The sequence below is a fragment of the Salvelinus alpinus genome, chromosome 24, assembly GCF_045679555.1.
Source record: "Salvelinus alpinus chromosome 24, SLU_Salpinus.1, whole genome shotgun sequence".
In the NCBI taxonomy this organism is placed as follows: domain Eukaryota; kingdom Metazoa; phylum Chordata; class Actinopteri; order Salmoniformes; family Salmonidae; genus Salvelinus; species Salvelinus alpinus.
In genome coordinates, this window is record NC_092109.1 from 10,841,724 (window position 1) to 10,867,212 (window position 25,489).

Below are 25,489 nucleotides of genomic sequence, written 5' to 3' on the forward strand. Positions count from 1 at the left end.
GTGAAGGAAGTGGGGAGAACAGGGCGTGGCTCGGGTGACTGGGGTCCCCGATGATCTCCTTGTCCTTCCTGCGACACAGGCCGTGTGCACCCAACGGTGCGTTCGGCTAAGCGTACCACCCTCTGTAGCACCTTGCGGTCAGCGGCGGTGGAGTTGCCGTACCAGGCTGTGATGCAGCCCGACAGTATACTCTCGATGGTGCTCCTGTAGAACACTGTGAGGGCCCTCGGGGGACAGGCTGAACTTCTTCAGCATCCTGAGGTTGAAGAGTCGCTGTCGTGCCTTATTCACCATGGTGTCCGCGTGGTTTGACCATTTCAGCTCCTCTGACGTGTGTACGCTGAGGAACTTCGCACAGTTGATAGCCACCCTGTCAATAAATCTCCAGCGTTTTTTTACAAAAGCCTGATAACCCTGACAGCCCCTGTGGTTCCCAAGGCTGATCCTCCGCTAGCTCCTACAGGTGTTGATAACAGCACCACACTGGATATGCCAGTGACTCTGACGCCCCTCTGAACCATCTGTCCCTGGTGGAAACTGCAGCCCCATTATGGCTCCTCACACCCAGTAACGGCAACTCACGGCCCATAAACCCCAATAGAGCCCACATACAGCCAGGAGAGCACTTAATAATGGAGAAGGGTGGCAGGGGTGGGGTGTTTGCATAAACACCGTGGTGGGGGACATTGATTGCCGTCATTGTGTGTGTTTGTGTGGTGGTCAACATATAGGGCAGATGGCTGTGCCAACAGCCCTCATTTCCAGGAATACGAGCAACCCTGAGAAAACACACTCAACACGTTTAGACAAGCCCAGATTTACACAGTGACACAGGAAGAGCTCAGGGAATATAACCCTATTCAGGGTAATCAGGTTAGAATGGGCTACTTCAAATTTATGAGTGAAAGGGTGGGTGCTTTATCCTTACGCCTTCGGGGAAGTTTCTGGAAAATTCCTATCTTCATCTGAAACAATAAGGATAGGATCCACATGAAATGTTTTTATTCAACACATAGTTAGCTATGAGCTGTGAATAGAACACAGGGCATAGAACACAGAAACAGCTGAAATCTCACCGGAGAGAGAGAACGCAGCCAGAAATTTAACAGAATGTTTCCTCTCCAAGGGACAGACACGCTATCCAGACCCTGGACCTCAGCCAAACAAGCTGCCAGCTTTGTGTGTGTCTGGCAGGAAGCTGCTGTCTGTGCTGTAAGGTCCAGATCTCAGGGTGATTGATAGAGCGAAGTTACTGGCCAATCCTCTCTTCCCACCATTAATCACACACACACACACACACAAACACACTTCCCATTTTCTGGAGAGAATGCTTCCTCTGCAGTCAGCAGCAGAACCACACTTGTTCACCAGTCCTTTATTCAGCCCCTGAAGTCCCGGAGCACTACTACGCAACATTTGGGCTGACTGATCACTTCAGCATGCGCTCTCTCTCCCTCCATTTTCTCTCTCATTCAAAACGACTTCAGTGAAGTTTTGTAATACTGTTGTCTTTATTAACAGTCCTTTAAATAAAGGCATCCTCTGTAAAGGAAGGTAGACTTCCATTGGCGATAAGTGCATTTGCCACTGTTTTAAAACCATTTACATTATCATTAACATGATCAACAACATCATCATGACCTTCGACGTAACACTGGTGTCCATAGAGCCTAGACTAGAGAGTGATACTGTAACTGTAGGCAAGCCCTGACTAACACTGCTGCTGGTATGATATTAGCTTATTAAAACACATAGCATCTTACCTACTTCTTTCCTCTGATTCGAACACATAGCATCATATCCACTCCACTCTTAGGTGTACTTTCATTGACAGGGATAAAAACAAGCAACCGTCTAAATAAAGTAACACTGGAGATATATTTTCAGATGACACAATTCATAATATACTGTATTTATATAAAAAGCCCCCGTCCCCGCAGGAGGCCTTTTGGTAGGCCGTCATTGTAAATAAGAATGTGTTCTTAACTGACTTGCCTAGTTAAATAAAGGTTAAATAAAAAATAACTGAATTATTTGTTTTCCCTTGGGAAGATTTCCTTTTTATAGCCTGTATGGTTTACTCATGAAGCAGCAGTTTGTTGCATAATATGGCGATGAAAATAATGTTTAGCAGCCTCCTCCTCCGCCTCTTGCTCCTGTGTGAGTATCCCTATATTAATAGTTCAGTATACTCCTAGGGAGGAGAACAGAAGAGCCCAGTCTTTGTGAAAAGTCATGGTTATAACAGAGTCATAAGACCTCTGTCTGTCTATCTTTGCCATTGTCTTAATCTTTGTTAATGAGCCTCTCCCCAGAAATGCTAAGCAGGTCAAATGAAACCGCTCCGGGGCAGACTGGAGAACGAGGGGTTAAAGCACTCAGGTAGTGTCCTCCCCTCTGGTAGGCCTCCCAGTCACCAAGGAGGGGCTGGGGGTAGAAGCCAGGGGGTTGGGGGAAGGAGGGGCTGGGGGTAGGAGGGGGGCAGAGAACATGGTAGAGACTGACTAAAAGTGAGGTGTAGATCAACGTTGGCTGTGTCCCCGGGTGGTGGTGTGCCGGGTAGGTATGGTGTAGGTCAGGGTGGATGTCCGGGGGGGGGTCCAGGAGGGAATATGGTGGTCGTAGGCCAGGGTAGAGGTCCGAGAAGGGGTCCTAGGGGGGGTGTGCTGGTTGTAGAGCAGGGTGGAGGTCCGGGACGGGCTCCGGGAAGAGTACTCTGCTCTGTGGGTCGGCTCCCTGGAGAAGACAGAGTCAGAGGAGCTGCTGGTGTCTGGGCCCACTGAAGAATACTGGACCGCAGGGATGGACAGATCCAAATACTCCTAGAGCGAGAGCAGAGACAGAGGGAGGGAGAGAGAGAGAGAGGACATGTTCAGGGGAACAATTCAAATGATACGAAAATGACACTGTGTGTGTGTGTGTGTGTGTTTTTTTACCTGGTTGGCCATGAGTGAGAGCATGCGATCCAGATCCTCTACCAGTTGTTTGAAGGTTGGTCTGTGAGACTGAACAGCATGCCAGCAGTCTCTCATCATCATGTACCTGAGAAAAAACGCCACAGGGTCAGAACAGACAGTGCATTTGCATCACTATACATGCAAGGACATTAATTATACTTGTATCACTATACTTGCGAGGACATTGTACTGTATGTGTGTGTGTTTCGGCGTGTACTCACAGCTCCTCTGTGCAGGCGGCTGGTCTGTCCATACGATGTCCCTCCTTCAACAGTTTGAACAGCTCCTCCACGGGGACACCAGGGTAGGGAGAGCCTCCTAGAGTGAAGATCTCCCACAGCAACACACCAAACGACCACCTGCAGCACACACACAGAATTCAATACAGTGAACTATCACTTTATCAGGGACAGTTATTGCTGGGCTTGAAAAGAAACCTACAGGCACATTACATGATGGATCAACGCAAAGCCACGGCACAACAGAACGCAACGTCTATGAAAAGTTAGGAGGGCGAGACTTACACGTCACTCTGGTGTGTGTAGATGCGGTCGAACAGAGCCTCCGGTGCCATCCATTTCACTGGCAGACGACCCTGGGAGGAAAACAAGGGGTTAAACCACCTATATGTCCATCTGTCTGTGTTTAAGTCAAACCTGCTCCATTTTGACCAAGTTACTCACGTTGGTGGTCTTCTTGTAGTAGTCTATGTGGTGGATGTCTCTGGCCAGCCCAAAGTCTGCAATTTTCATCACATTGTCCTCTGTCACCAACACATTCCTGGCTGCCAAGTCTCTGTGGATACACTACAAAACAAACAATTGATTGATTAATTGATTGACAGGCACAAATGTCCACACATTTGAGAAAGGGAGGAGTACCAGAAGAGAATAGATGCAGACGAAGAGAGAGAGAGAGAGACAGACAGAAAGAGAGACAATAACACTGGTCTCTTCTCTGACCTTCTGTGAGGCGAGGTAAGCCATGCCCCTGGCCACCTGGTAGGCAGCAGACACCAGCTCCCTGACCTCCAGCGTGTCCAAGGGGGCCTGGGTAGGCCCAGACCAGTACTCCAGACCCACAGGCCTCCGACACCGCAGGTACTCTCTCAGGTTGCCCTGAGATGCATACTCTACCACCACGTGGAGAGGGCCTGGAGAGAGAAGAGGGTTATAATTAGGCTTGGGCGGTATGCCGTATACAGAGGTATTCTGAAAAAGCCACGATTATATTTGAATATTTGGAGATACTTTTAAATACCTGCAGTCAACTCGTGCAATAATTTAGGAGATAAAGCAGATTGCGTTCTTCATTTCACGTGTCACATTAGTTTACATTATGAAGCTTACCGTAGTTCCCCAGAACAGTTGAGCCAGTCACGTGTTTGTTTGTAAATAGCACAACGGGGGAAAGCGGGAGCTGGCGAGTCCAGCTGTGTATTTGGTTTAACTTGCTAGTTAGCTAAGTAAGTGGCTGAGTTAATAAAGAGACACTTTCTGCCGTGTTTGAGAAGTCAAAGTGCTTTGGATGAGTTATCTGTAAAGCTGGCACTGATGCCATCTTGATTTCTTTGCGTAAAATTTTTCTCCTCTCCGTTCTCGGCCGAGCAGAGCAGGCAGGCCCGTTACCGTAGCAACTCCAAACTCCCCACAGACACAGCGTGTACACATACTGCTCCAGAGCCAGTACTGTTCTTCCTTCAGACAAGCATGCGTCAAAACTTTGTTCATTTTCACAATGTCTCTAGTTCACATTCGCTTGTAAATGTCCAAACGCAACAGAAATGACATTCAGTAGCTACTACCTATACTTGTATAACTGTATAAGCTGGATTGCATGTCTTTGCAATTAGTTTATTTTGTTTGCGCTCGTTAGCATATTTAGCTAACAGCCTCTACTGAAATTCGCTATTAGTTTGTGCTATTTTTGTTAGCATTCTGGTAATGGATGCCCAGTGGCATTTCTTTTGCTTTTTTAGCACCCCATTGTGTACAGACGGTAATACCATAAATCCAGAGATGAGAGAAGGACGGTATGACGATATGAAAATCTGGATACCGTCAAACCCTAGTTTGAACCCAAGGTTCAGTGCTTGGACCCCTGCTGTTATCTTTATCCCTTCGTACTGTGCCTCTTTGTACTTATGGTTTGCCATTCTGCTCATACGCATGCACACACACAGCGCCAGTCTTACCATCCTGTGTGCAGGCTCCTAGCAGGTTGATGATATTCTTGTGTTTCCCGATCATCTTCATCATCTCCATCTCAGAGATCAGATCACTCAGGTCCTTCTCTGTGGCGTCCGCTACACAGGAAATAGGACGTGACATCACATCAATATCAACCAATACGCACACCGTTTTCAAGGTTAGAAATGATGATACCAAAATCTACGTTTATTCTAATTTACTCCTCAAATTTCAGGAATATATTTCAAGAAGTAGTCAGCAGTAGTCTCACAAACCTTTAAGCATCTTCACTGCGACCATGGTGAGACGGGAGGGTTTTTCTCTGTCCAGACCTGCAGCCTCTGCTAGCACCACCTGACCAAAACAACCTTCACCCAGTGGCTTCCCCAGAGACAGCCTAGAACACAGACACGCACGGCATATTGTTATATTTATTTTTTGCTCCTTTGCACCCCAGTATCTCTACTTGCACATTCATCTTCTGCACATCTATCACTCCAGTGTTTAATTGCTATAATGTAATTACTTCGCCACTGCGGCCTATTTATTGCCTTACCTCCCTAATCTTACCTCATTTGCACACACTGTATATAGACTTTTCTATTGTGTTATTGACTGTACGTTTGTTTATCCCATGTGTAACTCTGTGTTGTTGTTTGTGTCGCACTGCTTTGCTTTATCTTGACCAGGTCACAGTTGTAAATGAGAACTTGTTCTCAACCTGGTTAAATAAAGGTGAAATAAAAAATAAAATAAAATGAATGTCCTGTTCATGGAGGTTATGAATCCCCTTGGTTAAGTTATAAGCGCCTTATGCAGATTATGTATGCCATATGCAGGGTTATGTATTCCCTAAATTCTAGGTTGTGTATTCTCTATGCAGGGATATAAGCCTTCTAGTACCTGTCCCGTGACAGCTCCCAGAGCGGGTCCGCAGGCAGCTCATATTCTGACACGCCGGCCAGGTTGGGCGTGGCTCCACTGGAGAGGCGGTAGGGTCTGACCAGACACACCCCAGACTGCAGAGAGGAGGAGGAGTCTACTGACACCTAGAGAAAGAGAGGGGGAGGCAGTGAGAGAGGATATGGTAAGCAGTCAGCCTGCTGAACTAAACCCAGGGATTAGTTCTCAGGCAAAGGTTACGCATCATACGATCGTGGTTCACGGGTATGTGTGTATATGTGTGTGTGCTACCTGTCTGCGTAGGGGAATGCTCTTCGCCAGTTTATGAACAGCCAGCTGGCTACTGAAGTCGCTCTTCTTCGGGGAGCAGCGTAATCGGCAGGCGGTCGCTATGGCGATTAGGAGCATGATGATGAAGAAGCCGACACAGTAGATGAAAATCTGCAGGTAGGCCTGAGACGGGACGGGGGAGGGAGGCACGTCTGCAGAGGAGGGAGTAAATGTTTTAATTTTATTGTCATTTTTGTTTGTTTGTTCTCTTCCATTTTGAGTGCACATTTGTAAAGCACACTGGGCTGCAAAGGTTAAGAATAATCGAGTGTATTTATGTATGCGTACCTTTGATCACGCTGAGCCAGGCAGAGTGGTGAGACATTCCTATAGAGTTTCCTGCCAGACAGGTGTACTCTCCCTCATCCTCCACAGACACGTTCCTCAGAGTAAACACCTCCATCTCCCTGTCTGTGGTGTTAAACCCTGCAGTCTGAGGGCGATAGAGACATGTTTATGTGGGGTAGCCCTTGTGTGTACAGTGTGTGTTAACCTTCAGAATTCGTACGTAGATGTGTGTGTGTGTGTGTGTGTGTGTGTGTGTGTGTGTGTGTGTGTGTGTGTGTGTGTGTGTGTGTGTGTGTGTGTGTGTGTGTGTGTGTGTGTGTGTGTGTGTGTGTGTACCTTCAGTACACGTACGTAGGGTAATCCGTCTGTCCCCACTCTGCTGCCGTTAATGGTGATGCGTTTGAGCCACTGGATGTGGGGCTGAGGGTCGCTGAACACTCTACAGACAAACTCCACGTCACTACCCACCACTGCCGTACGATTAGCTGGCAGGCCTGCCTGGAGGATGGGCCTGTGAGGGGAACGTTCTAGAACACACAAGCACACATGCAACGTGAGTGACGCAAACACACACATATACATACACATCTCTCTATGTATATCACAAGTAAACACACACACACATACTGACCCACTACATCCAGCTGGTAGGTGTGTGCGAGGCTGCCGTGCTTGTTCTCCACCAGACATGTGTAGTTGCCTTTATCAGACGGAACCACAGACTCCATTATTATAGTCCACATGTGGTCTCTGAGCTGAAAGAGGGAGGGGGTGAGAGAGAAAGTCAGGGAGTGAAAACATAAGAATAACCAAGAAAAATACACATTTGGTGTGGTGTTTGTGATTGAAATTTGGTAAAGTAGAAATAAGTGAAATTTGGTATTCCCCAAGGTTCAGTGCTTGGACCTCTGCTGTTATTTTTATACATTCTGCCCCTTGGCACTGTAATCTAATCTTTACTTTTAAGGTATGCTATTTTACCTGCTGACTTTACTGATGATGCACTATACAGACAACACACTATGCAGCAGAGGGCTGTACAAACATTACATACCTTGAAGCCTCCAATCCGCTGGTCTCTCCTGAACTCTTTTCCATTCCTGTACCACCGCAAAGTTGGAGTGGGATTACCAGTCGCCTGGCAACGGAATTTAACAGTCTTACTGGCAGGAACGGCATGGAGCCTCTTTTCCATCTTGTCTGGAGTCACCCAATGAGGAGCCATCGCTGGAGAGAGAGAGGTATTTATATTTCTAACTTTGTATTCAATATCAATCTTTTTGTAAATTGGTTTGGCTCCTACTTTTTCATACTAATAAAGTTAGAGGGAGCGAAGGGGAGTGACAGGTAAGGTGTGGGGGGAAAGAGGTGAGAGGAAGGGGCTTACGTTGGAGCTTCTGGTTGTTGTACAGTTTATTTTCCTCTGAGGAAGACTCTTCGTCATCATCTTCATCCTCCGACGATGTAAGCATGTCAGCTATGGAGAGAGGGGAACACTTTCAGTATTGCTGTAGTTCTCAAACGAGTATGTAAACTAGAGTTAGAAACCAGTGTGTGTGTGTGTGTGTGTGTGTGTGTGTGTGTGTGTGTGTGTGTGTGTGTGTGTGTGTGTGTGTGTGTGTGTGTGTGTGTGTGTGTGTGTGTGTGTGTGTGTGGACGTGTTTAACTATTCTTGTGGGGACTTCTGGTCGAGAATAATTTTTTTTTGACCAACTGGAGACATTTTGTTGGTCACGACAAGGTCAAATGCTATTTCTAGGAAGTTTAGGGTTAAGCTTAGAATTAGTGTTAGTATTACATTAAGGGTTAGGAGCTAGGGTTAGTTTTAGGGTTAGGAGCTAGGGTTAGTTTTAGGGTTAGGAGCTAGGGTTAGTTTTAGGGTTAGGAGCTAGGGTAAGGTTTCAAATCAAAATCAAATTTTATTGGTCACATACACGTGTTTAGCAGATGTTATTGCAGGTGTAGTGAAATGCCTGTGTTTCTAGCTCCGGCAGTGCAGTAATATCTAACAAGTAATATCTCACAATTCCACAACATATACCCAATATACACAAATCTAAGTAAAGGAATGGAATTAAGAATATATAAATATGGATGAGCGATGTCAGAGAGACATGGACTAAGATACAGTAGAATAGAACAGAATACAGTATATACACGGCAGTTAACCCACTGTTCCCTGGTAGGCCGTCATTGAAAATAAGAATTTGTTCTTAACTGACTTGCCTAGTTAAATAAAGGTAAAATAAAAAAATAAAAAAATGTTATAAAAAAAAATATACATATGAGATGAGTAATGCGAAATATGTAAACATTATTAAAGTGACTAGTGTTCCATTCATTAAAGTGGCCAGTGATTTCAAGTCTATGTATATAGGCAGCGGGCTCGAATGTGCTAGTGATGGCCAAATAATAATACATAAATAATACATTTAGGGTTCAGGTTAGGTTTCTGGGTAAGTACTGGGTACTTTTTGGGTAACTACAGGTTAGGGTAAGAGTACGGGTTAGGTTTAGTGAAAATAGGATTCTGAATGGGACTGAATTGTGTGTCCCCACAAGGTTAGCTGTACAAGACTGTGTGTGTGTGTGTGTGTGTGTGTGTGTGTGTGTGTGTGTGTGTGTGTGTGTGTGTGTGTGTGTGTGTGTGTGTGTGTGTGTGTGTGTGTGTGTGTGTGTGTGTGTGTGTGTGTGTGTGTGCAAACAGGAAGGGCTGAGACAAGGTTACTCCGTGGGGGTCTGCTGAGTGGTAATGGAAACGCCATAAAGATTAACCTTTCACCCCTTTTTAAGGTGCCTCGACTATCGCCACAGCGCACACACCACCGCTCCTTCAGAGTTCCCACGTAGCTCCCTAACCCTAAGCTCAGAGATAAACACACACACTAATCATCAGCACCTTCATCCTGACAAATGGCTGCAAACAAAAGGGTAAGGATGGGTGTGAGGGTGAGTTGAGGAAGGAGGGCCCCAGAGCTTTAATAATGGGTCCTGTTTGAATACGTTGAATGAGAAAAAAGCCTTTTTCCTTCTACCATTAGACACAGTCTGATAGGGTTCCAGTCCACAGCATTCACAGATCCAGCCACGTCAGATCAGTGATTACTATAAACAGGGACATTTTCTACCACACATCGCTTTCCATCTCTCAGCAGAATGTATATATTGATTACTATACAATATAGAACTACTATATTACTAACTAAGGGCATTTTCTGCCGCAGATCCCTTCCCTCCCCACATCTCAGCAGGACTGCGACCAGAGAAAGCACGCCTCACCATCATATCTACTGTAATCTAGGGAGATTAGGTCCATAATCATCACCACCACAGAGTGACATAGACCATCCCGGAATCCCAGCTCCCAACCTCACTACAGCTGGTCTGTAATCTACAGGGAGAGGTTTACAGAAACTGCATTATGGGAAGTCCTGAATACTGTCTGCTCATGGCAGGGGGAATATTCCTAATGAAAGGTTGTCAAAGATAGACACAGAGAGAGAGAGAGTTGGAGAGAGAGAAGAGATACAAACAAACAAGGATAAAATAACTGAAAAGAAGAACGGAATCCACTAAACAAGAGCAGAGCAGGGGGAGGTGGTTGAAATCCAAAGACCAACAACTTTATTTGAAAGATGCAGCGAGACAGAGATGGAAAATTGGAAGCAGCCTTTGTACATGGAAAAATTGTTTGCAGCAGAAGTTACATTTTGGTGTTTTTGACTGTGAGAAAAACAAGAGTTGATGTGTTCCAAAACAACAGTATCAAACACACATTCTCTCTGTATCCAAAACACACTCACTCACACATGCACACAAACAAACACACACACATTCGCACGCACGCACACACATGGTGTTAGGGCTGGTTAGGATGGCCGTGGTTGCAGGACTCGCCGATAGAAGGAAAAAAAACACCTCCTTTCAGACAGCATTCATCCTTTCCTACCAAACACAGCCTTTCTGTTCTACATCCAACCAGCTGTGTGTGTATGTGTGTGCGTGGACAGGATATAACCATAGCCAGCGGTGGAGACGCTAAACCGTGGTTGCGCCATGAAAAATCCCTGTAAACATCCTCAGTTTTTGAACTAAATGGACAAACCTTGAAGATTGAGGTCCTTTCTAGACCAATAAAGAGCCTCCACACCCCCAAATTGAAGAGTGTGTTCTGTCCTCTGTCTCAGAATAAAGACCCACTGCTAACTGAGCAGTTCCAGACAGCGGAACAGAGTCAGTGGGATTGAACCATCATGGAAGCAGCCTGAAACCCAGAACCCTCAGCCTGGCATGAAAGAGATCAAATAAGAAAGAGGAAGAGAAAGCTCACGTTAAAAATGCACACGAGCGAGCAAAACGGAAGCGCACGCACGCACACACACACAGAAGGCTAATGAGACGCAGCCCTGCCGAGAGAGAGAGCAAGCAAGCGAGAAAGAAAGAGGAGAGAATTTAAGATCTTTTATGTGGTCCATGTCTCTTACCTGTGTCACTGTCGGTGTCACTGAGGGAAGCAGCTGGTCTGGACTGGGTTAGGGGGGACTGGACCAGTAGAACCAGTAGAGACCAGAGTAGCAGCAGAGACCAGCGAGACAACAACATAATGGCACTGGTATAGCTTAACTGGTACAGTACTGGAATGGCAAGGGCAACTGGTACAGGGCTGGCTGTAGACGGCGCTCCAACAGATCAACCCACAACCATCAACTCTTCAGGTGGGGAACTGTAAGAGAAGAAAAAGGAGAGGTTCGAGAGGGACAATAGTGGTTATGTTAAAAGAAGGTGAGAAAAGGTCGCGTCACCACTACCCTGTCAGCCCATGCTGTCGGGAGGACATTGGTGGAGACACATGCTCTAGTGTCTCTTTTCACAGGTCTGAGATGGGAACTCCGCTTCCCACACTCCTCAGCCCTCACATTTTAGCACCTGTCCCCGAGGGGAGGTGAGAGAGGCGCACCTACCCCACACACACACTTTTGACGCGTGTCTCCTGTCAGATCACCGGTCACACCTTAAATGCCCATTGAACATCACAGAACAAAAACTGTGTCATATCACAGTTACGCCATACATCCTCTTCACAGAGTCTTGCCCCGCTACTGAATGGACAAGTTTAGTGTCTCTCGTCAGAGAGCCCATTTATTTTGGGAGATTGCAAAATATGACCTTTTTATTCAAGAGAGAATAAATATATTTTTCAGGTGATAATAAAGCATGTTTCGCTAAGTTACTTTCTTCTCAGCTTGTTTCTCTAACTTTATAGCAAGTCAAGCTTGGCATGAAATGTTTTGAAAAAATTATTCAAAAACAAATTCTTTCTGGTCTCTCATCCCAATTAGATCCAAACCAATTGGCCTACCGTGCCTCCAGGGGTGTTGATGATGAGTTACTGGTCATGCTGAACAATATTTACGAACATTTAGAAAAGGCAAATAGCCTAGTGAAAATTGTATTCATTGACTTCAGTAGCGCGTTTAACACCACCCAACCCCACTTACTGGTGGATAAACTGGTGAATTTGGGTTTCAACTCTCTACTGATCAAGTGGATTAATAGTTTCCTTGTGAACCGTACCCTAAAAGTGAAGTTCAACTCTGCCATCTCTACATCTAGAACGGTGAATACGGGAGCCCCTCAAGGTTGCGGACTTTCACAGATACTTTAAAAACTGTACACAAACGAATGTCAAGCCTCTGACTCAGCCCACACATTTCTTTCAATATGCAGATGACACCGCTGTTGTGGGTTTCCTCCACCCAGACCAAGCCTCTCTTCAACGTTTAGACAGAGAAACAGACAAATTTGTCCAGTGGTGCGCATATACCTTTCTTGAAATAAACGTTAAGAAAACCAAAGAGACGGAAATTGATTTGAGAAGGAACAAAACTCTACCTCCTACGAAGATCAATGGGGAATCAGTCGATAGAGTGACCACATATAAATACCTGGGATTCGAAATAGACAATAAACTGAAATTCAATGACTGTGCCTTTGCAAAGATAAAGAAAATGCAACAGGGAATGTTTTTTTAACGCAAACTGAACCAGTTTAATGTTGACCGCCATATCTTACAAATGTTCTATAAATCTGTCCTGCAGAGTGTGCTGTCCTTTGGTCTGAAATGCATGTTTGGAAACATGTGAGTGCAAGACCAAGTCAAACTTCAGCGCTTGATTAAGACGGTGGGAAGGATAATTGGTATAGATCAAGAATCAGCCTCCAGACAGTACTCATCCCCTTCACTCAAAACTCAGTCACAGCAGCAGCCGGACAACGGGAAAGAGACTTCTTCAAAAGAAAATGAAAACAGATAGATATGGGGACTCTTTTATTCCAACAGCCATTAGACTGTTTAATAGATAGTCTGTTGGGTATACGGCATATTGCACTTTCACTTTAAATGTGTAGTTATAGCACTTTGAATGAATTCTATTGTGTAGATTCTGTGTTTTCATGTGCGTCGCCCCACGGACCTCCCGGTCGCGGCCGGCTGCGACAGAGCCTGGGCGCGAACCCAGAGACTCTGGTGGCGCAGCTAGCACTGCGATGCAGTGCTCTAGACCACTGCGCCACCCGGGAGGCCTATGTACCATCTTTTTAAGCACATGAAAAAATGAATTTCCCTCTGGTTGTAACGTCTGCTTCCAACTCACACTCTGAAACACATAGATCCCCCGAACACAGCTCACTTTCCAGCCTACTTTCCAGCTCACACTCTCAAACACCTAGATCCCCCTGAACGCAGTTCACTCTCCAGATCCCAATCACCTGAATTCTGATCACCTGTTCACACACCTGTATGTCATTATCACACACTATTTAGTTCAGTTCTTTGCACCCCATCACTGTGAGGTATTGTTTGTTTTGTGACACACTTCTTTCTTACTGGTTTTATGATAGTGAGGCAGGCAAAAACTAAGGACGCCTTTTGCCTATTCCCTGCCTGTACTTTAGCCTATCGGATTTCCTGTTATCAACCTATTGCCTGATCTTCCGGACTACATTACTAACCTTTTCCCTGCCTGTACTGTTGGCCTTTTGGACCCCCTGTGTATGACCTTCTGCCTGCCCCTGGACCCAGCTACCTGCCTTCTCCTGTGGTCCTTTGAAATAAACACCTGCTGCGCCCTGCGCTTGAAACCAGCTCTCTGTCTCCCCCCGTGTTCATTACACTGGTGGGATAATAAAGTTCATCTGAATCACCAAAAACAAATGTCATTACCAGCACAATAAACTTAAATGGGAGGGAACAGTCATATAATATAATTGGCTCAACAGCCAATATGTATTATTTAACATTACTATTAAAATAGTACTCACTTATAGGAATGGGTAATTGTTTACAAGTTGCTAGTTAATAACCCATAAAGCCATCAATATTTTCATCTTCTGTGGTTTGGTAACTTCCTGTTCTTGACGGACTCTGGCTGGACTGAGGACGACGCAAATTTGAAACATTTCAAAGTATGTGGCGTCCGTCTCGTAACGGAGACTTTAACCGCAAGGGGGCATTGCGTTTCCACTCTGTTGTGGACATCCACATTGAAATGCATGACATCCGGAGCAACATAACGGAGTGCTTATGGGTAATGTGAATGAGGATTGAGTTACACCTCCCTCTAAAGGCTGCTACACTGTTTACGTGCATGTTCATAGGTGGAGTCGGTTTTTGGGGGCAGCAGACACTTTTCCTTGCATTCCACCCGGTGTATATCCACTAGGTGGTGCCAGAGTAGCTTACCAAGAGGGGCCGAGGCACTCTTTATGACTCTAGCTAGCGACGGCATTTGAAATTCAGGATCCAGTGTTATAGGCCTGTTACAAATACTAGCTAGCTAGCTACATGTCTGGTGTTCTATGCTTTCAACTCTACTTCACAGAGTTAATTAGCTACAGAAGCAAAAATGTCTGCCTCCAAATTGGAAGAGCTTGAAGTGCTCTTACAACTCGTGAGAAATAAAAACAAACGGTGGCAAATTCGTCCACAGAACACTACTAGGTGGGGAAGGAGAATACGTCTCTTGTCCGACCTATGCGAAGCATTGACGAGGAAAGACCATTTCAATACTTTCGGATGTGGGTTGGCAGATTTCACAAGCATGGTAGACGTGGGCGCATTTGGTCGGGAGGGAGATGCGGGAATTTCCTCACGACACAAGTTTGGCTCCCAACTCATTGCAGGCCAGCTGCTGCTACCAAGGCCAGAGTGCTTGCCTGGGGACCCAAACACAAGGCCATATGTCTTCGGGGGAGACGAGGCGCTTCCTCTGAAAGTCAACATGTGACCATGTCCAGGTAAGATACTGTAAATGGATGTGACTTGTAATATTATGATGTGAAAATTACACCAATGTAAATAGAATAGTTGTAATGATATGCCTCACATAAAAGTGCTTTGGCATCCCAGTAGGAGGATAGGGACCTATGTCCAAAGTATAGACTACACAGTTGTTACAGTACATATTTGATAGCATTCATGTTGGGGCTCCCGAGTGGCGCTGCGGTCTAAGGCACTGCATCTCAGTGCTAGATGCATCACTACAGACCCTGTTTCGATTCCAGGCAATCGGCGCAGTCCCACTCCTGGTCTCTTTCTCCTTTATCAGACTGCGAACATACCGGTCCCGAATCTGTCTCCATGTCGATGCTCCCGAGTGGCGCAGCATTTTAAGGCACTGCATCTCAGTGCAAGAGGTGTCACTACAGTCCCTGGTTCGAATCCAGGCTGTATCAATGTCAGTTTCCTAGTTCCGACTAGCACGTGAACCCAGCATAACCCCTATCCAAAACACCTTCTGGCCAGGGAACAGAACACCATTTGCTTCCAGCCTGCCTGTCAGTGTCACAGTGTTAAAGTCTCATTGAGAAGATGGATCTTGTGTTTAGGTGTGATGAGACCGTTCCAACCCACAAACACACACTGTGAGAGACTAACAAAAGGGAGAGCTGTAAAAACACTCTGTAATACATCATCTCCGTGCTTATGGCAGAACAACCTGACGAAACACTAGACCTGGACATTACTGTAGCTGGCAGTGAGGAAAAGTGTGTGTGGACATTACTGAGGGTCCGATTCCATAATGAGATCTGTCCTTCGGAGCTGGCAGCCAGTGTGCTCGTGTGTGACAGGATGGTAACCCAGATAGGGAGGTATGTAACCGTGAAGAGTAGAGCGGGAGGTTTATGAAGACATCATTAATGCCCTTCATTAATGCCGCCCGTAACTCAACCCCACACGAACATTAAAGACTCTCTTAAACGAATGAGTCTGTTTGCAGATTTATGAGTTTTACGGTGTAGAGTCTCCATCATACTGCTGGCTAGCAGACAGCAGAGCACAGAGACATCCAAGAAGAGACAGAGTGAGGGAGTAAGAGAGAGATATAGAACATTCTAAGTATGCAGGCTTTTGCTCCAGCACTACTCCAGAGCACGGTAGGAGTAAAAACGTGCAAATCCCCGCCATAGCTCTTCAGCAGGAGGGTTGATCAGCCCTGCCATAGAAGCTAAAAGCTAGTTAACAGCTAACACACCCAGCTCTGTAAACCTCACTGTGGTAGTTATCACACCACCACCACCACAGACACAATTAGAACAGAAATAAGAGTGATTTCTCCCTGGTCTAGCCATGCTGTGTGGCTTCTTTAAATTCTAAAGGAACATTTCAGCAATTTAACAGACACTCTTATACGAAGGGACTTGCTTTCAACTAAAGTAGGGAAGACAACTACCATAAATTATGATCTTCACAAGTACAAATAACTTTAAGAGCAGTGATAATTATTCTGCAGATGCTGTTGAACTAAACGCCATTGGCTCAGCATGTTGGTACTGTGTATAGCTTAGCGATGGACTGTTACAATGACTCCGGAGGTTTGATATGATTCTAAATTGTTGGTCTGAGAGTAGCCACACACACACCCAGGGTGGTGTATAGTCGCTAGGCCAGGAATAGAGCATCACACCAGATCTCTATCGAGGAGAGGGCCTCTACCTATTGGAAACATCTCCCCACTCCCATGCACACTCTCGCTCTAATCTCTTCCTTCCCGCTTCCTCCCCCATACACCCCCTCTTTCCCTCATCTGTTCTTCATCTCCTCCTCACCCCTAACCCACCCCCCCACTCTCTTTCCCCTCTCATCCCTTTAGTTAGATACATTCTAGTTCTCATAAGAATATATTTTTATTCTCCCTCTCTTTCTAGCAGATGTGACCTCTCCGGATTTTCCATTCCGGAAGCCCTCACCTACACACCAGATTTTGCCTCAGATCCGGCCTGCTCCACCCGTCAAAGTAACGCTGTCATAGTAACTATGTCATAGTAACACACCATTTCTCGGTAGAGGCCCACGCCACCAGCAGACTGGAAAACAGATGACGGTGTGTATGTGTAAAGGGGAGCCATGACTAAGGATATGCTACCATTATCAAATCTGTTTTCTTTTTCCCAAATTCCGTTTTGTTTTTCCAGATTTTGTTTCCATGTTTTTTTCTTCAGGTTTTCGCTCTCAAAATCACACTTTTTTATTATTATTGAAAAACAACTTAATTTGATGTTTTAAGTCCACAACAATGCTTAAACCACATCAAGAGACCACTTTATGTAGATGTTTTGTGTGTAGTTACTCTTTAATTCCAGTGCACCTAGCAAGAGGCAGTTGTTCAGTGGTGTTTCTGTAGCGGACATGTGGTGGTAGCATAGCAGTGGGAAGTAGGGGTGCTGCAACACCCCCTGATAAATATAAATATTTTCGCAAAAATCCAGCACAAAAAAATATTTTGCCCAAAATGATATTGCTCCTTGCTGAACAGACATAAATACAATTATTCAAAATACTACACCAGAGAGCATAATTTACCTACAGAAAATCTGCTGTCTCAGCCACTGCCTGTCACCAAGGGAGTACCACAAGGCTCAATCCTATGCCCCACGCTCTTCTCAATTTACATCAACAACATAGTTAAGGCAGTATGAAGCTCTCTCATCCGTTTATATGCAGATGATATTAGTCTTATACTCAGCAAGCTTTCTCTACCATTAACCTTGTTCTAAACACCTCCAAAAACAAAGGTCATGTGGTTTGGTAAGAAGAATGCCCCTCTTCCCACAGTTGTTATTACTACCTCTGAGGGTTTAGAGCTTGAGGTAGTCACCTCATACAAGTACTTGGGAGTATTGCTAGATGGTGCACTGTCCTTCTCTCAGCACATATCAAAGCTGCAGGCTAAAGTTAAATCTAGACTTGGTTTCCTCTATCATAATCGCCCCTCTTTCACCCCAGCTGCAAAACTAACCCTGATTCAGATGACCATCCTACCCATGCTAGATTACGGAGAAAAAATGTATAGATCTGGGGGTAACGGTGCTCTCGAGCGGCTAGATGTTCTTTACCATTCGGCCATCAGATTTCCCACCAATGCTCCTTATAGGACACATCACTGCACTCTATACTCCTCTGTAAACCGGTCATCTCTGTATACCCGTCGCAAGACCCACTGGTTGATGCTTATTTATAAAACCCTCTTAGGCCTCACTCCCCCCTATCTGAGATATCTACTGCAGGCCTCATTCTCTACATACAACACCCATTCTGCCAGTCACATTCTGTTAAAGATCCCCAAAGCACACACATCCCTGGGTCACTCCTCTTTTCAGTTCGCTGCAGCTAGCAACTGGAACGAACACCAACAAACACTCAAACTGGACAGTTTTATCTCAATCTCTTAATTCAAAGACTCAAAGACTCCTGGCCCGGGTATCCTGGAAGGATATTGACCTCATCCCGTCAGTAGAGGATGACTGGTTGTTCATTAAAAGTGCTTTCCTAACCATCTTAACTTCTCTAGGGTAGGGGGCAGCATTTGGAATTTTGGATGAAAAGCGGGCCCAAAGTAAACTGCCTGCTACTCAGGCCCAGAAGCTAGGATATGCATATCATTGGTAGGTTTGAATAGAAAACACTCTAAAGTTTCCAAAACTGTTAAAATAATGTATGTGAGTATAACAGAACTGATATGGCAGGCGAAAACCCGAGGAAAATCCATCCAGGGAGTACTATTATTTTGAAAGGCTGTTTTTCCATTGAAAGCCTATCCACCATACAAAGACTTAGGACCCAGTTCACAATCTCTATGGCTTCTTCTACATGTGGCCAGTCTTTAGGCATTGTTTCAGGCTTTTACTCTGAAAAATGAGGGAGATACAGCACTTTCAATGAGTGGACAGTGGAAATGTCAAGACATGAGTCCAGCGCGCGATCGGGAGTGCGCCTTTCTTTTACTCCTTTTCTATTGACGAAGCTTTTGTCCGGTTGAAATATTATTGATTATTTATGACAAAAACAACCTGAGGATTGATTTTTAAACATCGTTTGACATGTTTCTACGAACTTTTATTGTACTTTTTTGATTTTTCGTTTGTATGTCGTGACCGCGCTTTGTTCCAATGGATTGCTGAACAAAACGTACCAACAAAACAGAGGTTTTTGGACATAAAGAGGGAAATTATCGAACAAAACAAACATTTATTGTGTAACATGGAGTCTTCGGAGTGCAACCATATGAAGATCATCAAAGGTAAGTGATACATTTTATAGCTATTTCTGACTTTTGTTACTCCTCTTCTTGGCTGCTAACTGTTTGTAATGATTTGTCTGCTGGGCGCTGTTCTCAGATAATCGCATGGTTTGCTTTCGCCGTAAAGACCTTTTGAAATCTGACACCGTGGTTGGATTAACAAGAAGTTTATCTTTAAACCCATGTATAACACTTGTATGTTTCATGAATTCTGGGACGCTAGCGTCCCACACCCCCTACAGAGGTTAAATAAGCATGCACCATTCAAAAAATGTAAAACTAAGAACAGATATAGCCCCTGGTTCACTCCTGACTTGACTGCCCTTGACCAGCACAAAAACATCCTGTGGCATACTGCATTAGCATCGAATAGCCCCCGCAATATGCAACTTTTCAGGGAAGTCAGGAACCAATATACACAGTCAGTTAGGAAAGCAAAGGCTAGCTTTTTCAAACAGAAACTTGCATCCTATAGCACTAATTCCAAAAAGTTTTGGGACACTGTAAAGTCCATGGAGAATAAGAGCACCTCCTTCCAGCTGCCCACTGCACTGAGGCTAGGAAACACTGTCACCAACCGATAAATCCACGATAATCGCGAATTTCAATAAGCATTTTTCTACGGCCGTCCATACTTTCCACCTGGCTACCCCTACCCACAGCTCTGCACCCCACGCAGCAACTTGCCCAAGCCTCCCCCCGCTTCTCCTTCACCCAAATCCAGATAGCTGATGTTCTGAAAGAGCTGCAAAATCTGGACCCGTACAAATCAGCTGGGCTAGACAATCTGGACCCTCTCTTTCTAAAATGATCCGCCGCAATTGTTGCAACCCCTATTACTAGCCTGTTCAACCTCTCTTTCATATCGTCTGAGATCCCTAAAGGCTGGAAAGCTGCCGCAGTCATCCCCCTCTTCAAAAGGGAAAGAAACTCTAGACCCAAACTGTTACAGACCTATATCCATCCTGCCCTGCCTTTCTAAAGTCTTCAAATGCCAAGTTAACAAACAGATCACCGACCATTTCGAAACCCACCGTACCTTCTCCGCTATGCAATCTGGTTTCCGAGCTGGTCATGGGTGCACCTCAGCCACGCTCAAGGTCCTAAACGATATCATAACCGCCATTGATAAAACACAGTTCTGTGCAGCCGTCTTCATCGACCTGGCCAAGGCCTTCGACTCTGTCAATCACCGCATTCTTATCGGCAGACTCAATAGCCTTGGTTTCTCAAATGACTGCCTCCCCTGGTTCACCAACTACTTCTCAGATAGAGTTCAGTGTGTCAAATCGGAGGGCCTGTTGTCCAGACCTCTGGCAGTCTCTATTGGGGGTGCCACGGGGTTAAATTCTCAGGCCAACACTTTTCTCTGTATACATCAATGATGTTGATCTTGCTGCTGGTGATTCTCTGATCCACCTCTATGCAGACGACACAATTCTGGATACATCTGGCCCTTCTTTGGACACTGTTAACAAACCTCCAAACGAGCTTCAAAGCCATACAACACTCCTTCCGTGGTCTCCAACTGCACTTAAATGCTAGTAAAACTAAATGCATGCTCTTCAACCGATCGCTGCCCGCACCCACCCGCCCGACTAGCACCACTACTCTGGACGGTTCTGACTTAGAATATGTGGACAACTACAAATACCTAGGTGTCTGGTTAGACTGTAAACTCTCCTTCCAGACTCACATCAAGCATCTCCAATCCAAAATTAAATCTAGAATCGGCATCCTATTTCGCAACAAAACCTCCTTCACTCAGGCTGCCAAGCATGCCCCCATCTCTTGTTGTGATGTGTGTTTTGTCCTATATTTATATTGTATTTGTTTTTTATTTTTAATCCCAGGCCCCCGTCCCCGCAGGAGGCCGTTGCTAGTTAAATAAAGGTTAAATATTATTTTTTTAAACAGCTTATACAAAATAGCTGTAGGTTTAGTTTTATCACAGGCACTTACAGCTGGGAAGGCCGCAATTTGGGCAGCACGTGAGCCAAATATATATTCTATAGAAGGATTTTGGAACCTCTAACCCTGGCACTCTAACTGTTAAACTCATTAGTACACTAACAATGGCTACCAGTCCTGACTTGAATGGGAACTGCCCATCTATGGATCATATATCTATGGTTGTTCGCAGCTGTCAGTTTGCCTTTCACAAATGTATAAAAACAATTGTGAGAAAAACGTAGGCCTACCAATTGGAAAGCAAATGCCTAATGCTGAAAAGAGTGGACTAATCTGTCTGTGGAAGCAAACTATTTTTTTCTCAACAACTTTCAGCGATTCTGAGCAAACAGCATCTTGAGATATTGGCACGAGCGCATCGGGCATTACTGGTGAGTGGCCTATGAATCATTTTCATCATTGGGTGAGTCAGTGTCACTGGAAAGTTTATTTCGTAGCTTAATGTAGCCTACAGTGCATTTGGAAATTATTCAGAAACCTTGACTTCTTCCACATTTTGTTACGTTTCAGCATTATTCTAAAATAAATGTTTTCCCCCACCAATCTACACACAATACCCCTAATGAGTATTCAGTCCTTTTACTCAGTACTTTGCTGAAGAACCTTCGGCAGCGATTACAGCCTCGAGTCTACTTGGGTATGACGCTACAAGCTTGGCACACCTATATTTGGGGAGTTTCTCCCATTCTTCTCTGCAGATCCTCTCAAGCTCTGTCAGGTTGGATGGGGAGCGTCGCTGTACAGCTATTTTCAGTACTCTCCAGAGATGTTCAATCAGGTTCAAGGCTGGGCTCTGGCTTGGCAACTCAAGGACATTCAGAGACTTGTCCCGAAGCCACTCCTGCCTTGTTTTGGCTGTGTGCTTAGGGTCGTTGTGTTGGAAGGTGTACGTTCGCCCCCAGTCTGAGGTTCTGAGCGGTCTGGAGCAGGTTTTCATCAAGGATCTCTGTACAGTTCTCTCTTCATCTTTCCCTCGGTCTCCCACTCCCTACCGCTGAAAAACATCACCACAGCATGATGCTGCCACCATGCTTCACCATAGGGATGGTGCCAGGTTTCCTCCAGACATGATGCTTGGCATTCTGGCCAAAGAGTTCAATCTTGGTTTTATCAGAGCAGTGAATCTTGTTTCTCATGGTCTGAGAGTCTTTAGGTACCCTTTAGCAAACTTCAAGCGGGATGTCATGTGCCTTTTACTGAGGAGTGGCTTCCGCCTGGCCACTCTACCATAAAGGCCTGATTGGTGGAGTGCTGCAGTGATAGTTGTCCTTCTGGAAGATTCTCCCATCTCCACAGAGGAACTCTCGAGCTCTGTCAGAGTGACCATTGGGTTCTTGGTCACCTCGCTGACCAAGGTACTTCTCCCCTGATTGCTCAGTTTGGCCGGGCGGCAGCTCTAGGAAGAGTCTTGGTGGTTACAAACATCTTCCATTTAAGAATAATGGAGGACACTGTTTTTGGGGACCTTCAATGCTGCAGAAATGTTTTTTTACCCTTCCCCAGATCTGTGCCTCGACACAATCCTGTCTCGGAGCTACGGACATTTCCTTCGACCTCATGGCTTGGTTTTTGCTTTGACATGCACTGTCAACTGTGGGACCTTATATAGACAGGTGTGTGCCTTTCTAAATCATGTCAAATCAATTGAATTTACCACAGGTGGACTCCAATCAAGTTGCAGAAACATCTCAAGGATGATCAATGGAAACAGGATGCACCCGAGCTCAATTACGAGTCTCATAGCAAAGGGTCTGAATGCTTATGTAAATAAGGTATTTCTGTTTTTTGCTTAAAAAAAATGGGTTTTGTCATTATAGGGTATTGATAAGGAAAAAATGAATTTAAACAATTGTAGAATAAGGCTGTAACATAATTAGAAAAAGTCAAGGGGTATTTTCTGAAGGGACTGTATATAGACGGGGATTCTCGTTGCCTCTTCAGAAAGTTGCAATAAATACGAATCACTCATGCATTCTGTTGATGTCTTATGATAAACTTGGTCAAATTAATAAACGCTCAAACATTTAGTTGATTGCTTGCTAAGTTAGTCCCGTGTAGCTCAGTTGGTAGAGCATGGCACTTGCAACGCTAGGTTTGTCGGTCCAATTCCCAAGGGGGACAAGTATGAAAATGTATGGACTCAATACTGAAATCACTCTGGATAAGAGCGTCTGCTAAAATGTAAAATGTTCAACATATTGTTGAATTCCATTATAATGTCTGGATTCAGTGTTTTGAGGCCATGGTCTCCACATCACATATTTTATAGGGCCCTATACCATGAAATGTCCATGGTCCCAAAGTGGGCTACATGAATCATTTGATTGTACAACTATACAACCCAGCTGAAGTACAGTTACATACAGAGGCTGAATGTCTGGAGACAGAGAAGAGGACATGTTGAGAGTAGCACTGGATAACAGCTCAATCTTACCATACACTTCTATCTACCTCTCCACTCTCTCTCTCTATATATATATTTTATTATATATATCTCTCTCTCTACTCTTCACCCATCTGTCTCTCTTTCTCTTGCTCCTCCCTGAATGAGGCATCTGATATAGAACAGCAATTACAAATTCGCTCCGTTCACAAATTAGTCAGGAGTTCTTACACACACATTCAGCGTCTCTCACTGTTACCCCGGTGAGTAAGATTTCCAACGTATGCATTATGCAAATACACTTGAAACTGAACTCTCACACCATGACATGATTATCATTATTGTGTGTGTGTGGCTATATTACCCTATATGTGCAGATATGAAAATCCAAAATTGTCTTCTGAACATAATGTTCCGGTTTCCCAGACAGAGATTAAGCCTAGTCCTGGCCTAACAATGCTCAATGGAGAATCTCGATTTAAAGTGCTTTTTAGTCGAGGACTAGCTTTAATCTCTGTCCAGGAAACCGGTCCAATAACCTTTTCAGTGCCACGGATCGTGTGGCAATATAACTAATTCAATTCCATTCTATTCATCAGCCGGTGCCAGTTGGTTCCGCGCGTGAGTCACCGGTCAAGCGCGGTGAGTCAACAAAAATCGCATGCATCAGCCAGGTCTCATCAGACGTGACACAAGCGTCATTTACCGTACACCGACACATTTACAGCCACGTCTGTCGGACACAATGTCCCCACATTAGCAGTGACCTGTGACTGACTGCTTGTGCTGTGTTCCTCAGAGAGAGACATGGGTCAAGTATTACCAGCTGGACTCTCCCCTCTGGTTTGTAAATGTGGTCACGTTTGTGTATATCTTATACATTATTAATGGCGCCTTCATAAGCCCTTTATAAGATATATGGATTAATGGTTATAAATCATTTGAAGCATTGTAGTTCATGAAGGGTTCGTTCGTCTAGCTGATAAATCAAGAGGAAACCCTCGGGTATCCAACTAATTCCAAACAAACCCTTTGTTATTGCAGTTACATAGTTATTCAATAAGCTACCACATGCAGGGGCTCTAAAATTCCATAGGCAATTTTTCTTATATAGACTATGCATTTAAAATCTATATGAACATGGTTGACTAGATACCCTACACCTACTTAATTTAAACGTGGCATTGTTTTTATCAAAAGAGCAATGATTCTGAAAAATAATGAACCAATGTTTACAGACCACAGAATGCAAGCTGCATGCAACATTGTGTGACTACAGTCTTGATATTTATTGCATTGCATTGGTGTCTCACCTGCGTTTCTGATCCTTGTGCAACTACCCTCGAGGAGGTAGGATAGGAATTAAATGTCCGATTCCTTTGATGCCTTCAAGTCACAATTCCCGAAAAAACATCGATATTTTTCCGAGTTCAAATAGAGTGGCGCGGCAAAGCCACGCGTAATGGACGTTGACTGCGGAGTATGGTGCGGTCTCTCTTTCTACCTTCCAACAATGTTTTAAAACTAAGACTTTCAGTTCGAATACAACATAATTTAGTTGTTTATCCGTTTCAGTAAACCTCAAGGCATTTTAGTTTACTCCAAATGTGCCTATTCCTGCCTGGAGAAAACGTCGGAACTCCGACCGTTTTCTGTATTGTCTTGGAACGGTCGAATAAAGTCGCGAAAAAAACGTTTGCACAATCCTGCAACCTAATATTTTGCTAAAATTATATATATATATATTTTAAGTCAACAACGCAGAGATGTACTGTATTTTGTGAATAGCATGTGAGGTGAAGTGGCTGGCAACTTCAACTAATATATTTCAGAGCAGCGAATTCCAACTCCCTGCAGGCAGCGTCTGTGACCTCCCCAAAAAACTTCGCA

The 25,489-nt window shown here is 44.7% G+C and overlaps 1 protein-coding gene across 2 annotated transcripts; it reads right to left on the minus strand.

Annotated features, from left to right (window-relative positions):
* Positions 1-1,487: 1,487 nt before the first annotated feature.
* Positions 1,488-25,489, minus strand: LOC139552136 (fibroblast growth factor receptor 1-A-like). 2 transcript variants are annotated; one of them, XM_071363567.1, is made up of 17 exons: positions 24,913-25,489; positions 11,152-11,390; positions 8,055-8,144; positions 7,722-7,894; positions 7,299-7,422; positions 7,019-7,194; positions 6,668-6,812; positions 6,341-6,531; positions 6,050-6,195; positions 5,422-5,543; positions 5,152-5,262; positions 3,920-4,110; positions 3,641-3,763; positions 3,482-3,552; positions 3,179-3,316; positions 2,937-3,042; positions 1,488-2,822 (listed from the first exon to the last, which is right to left on the minus strand). In XM_071363567.1, the coding sequence occupies exons 2-17, from the start codon at positions 11,267-11,269 to the stop codon at positions 2,523-2,525; spliced, it is 2,325 nt and encodes a 774-aa protein (XP_071219668.1). In that variant the 5' UTR covers positions 11,270-11,390; positions 24,913-25,489; the 3' UTR covers positions 1,488-2,522. The 2 variants fall into 2 exon arrangements, with proteins under 2 accessions (XP_071219668.1, XP_071219667.1); XM_071363566.1 differs by having other exon boundaries at positions 7,004-7,194.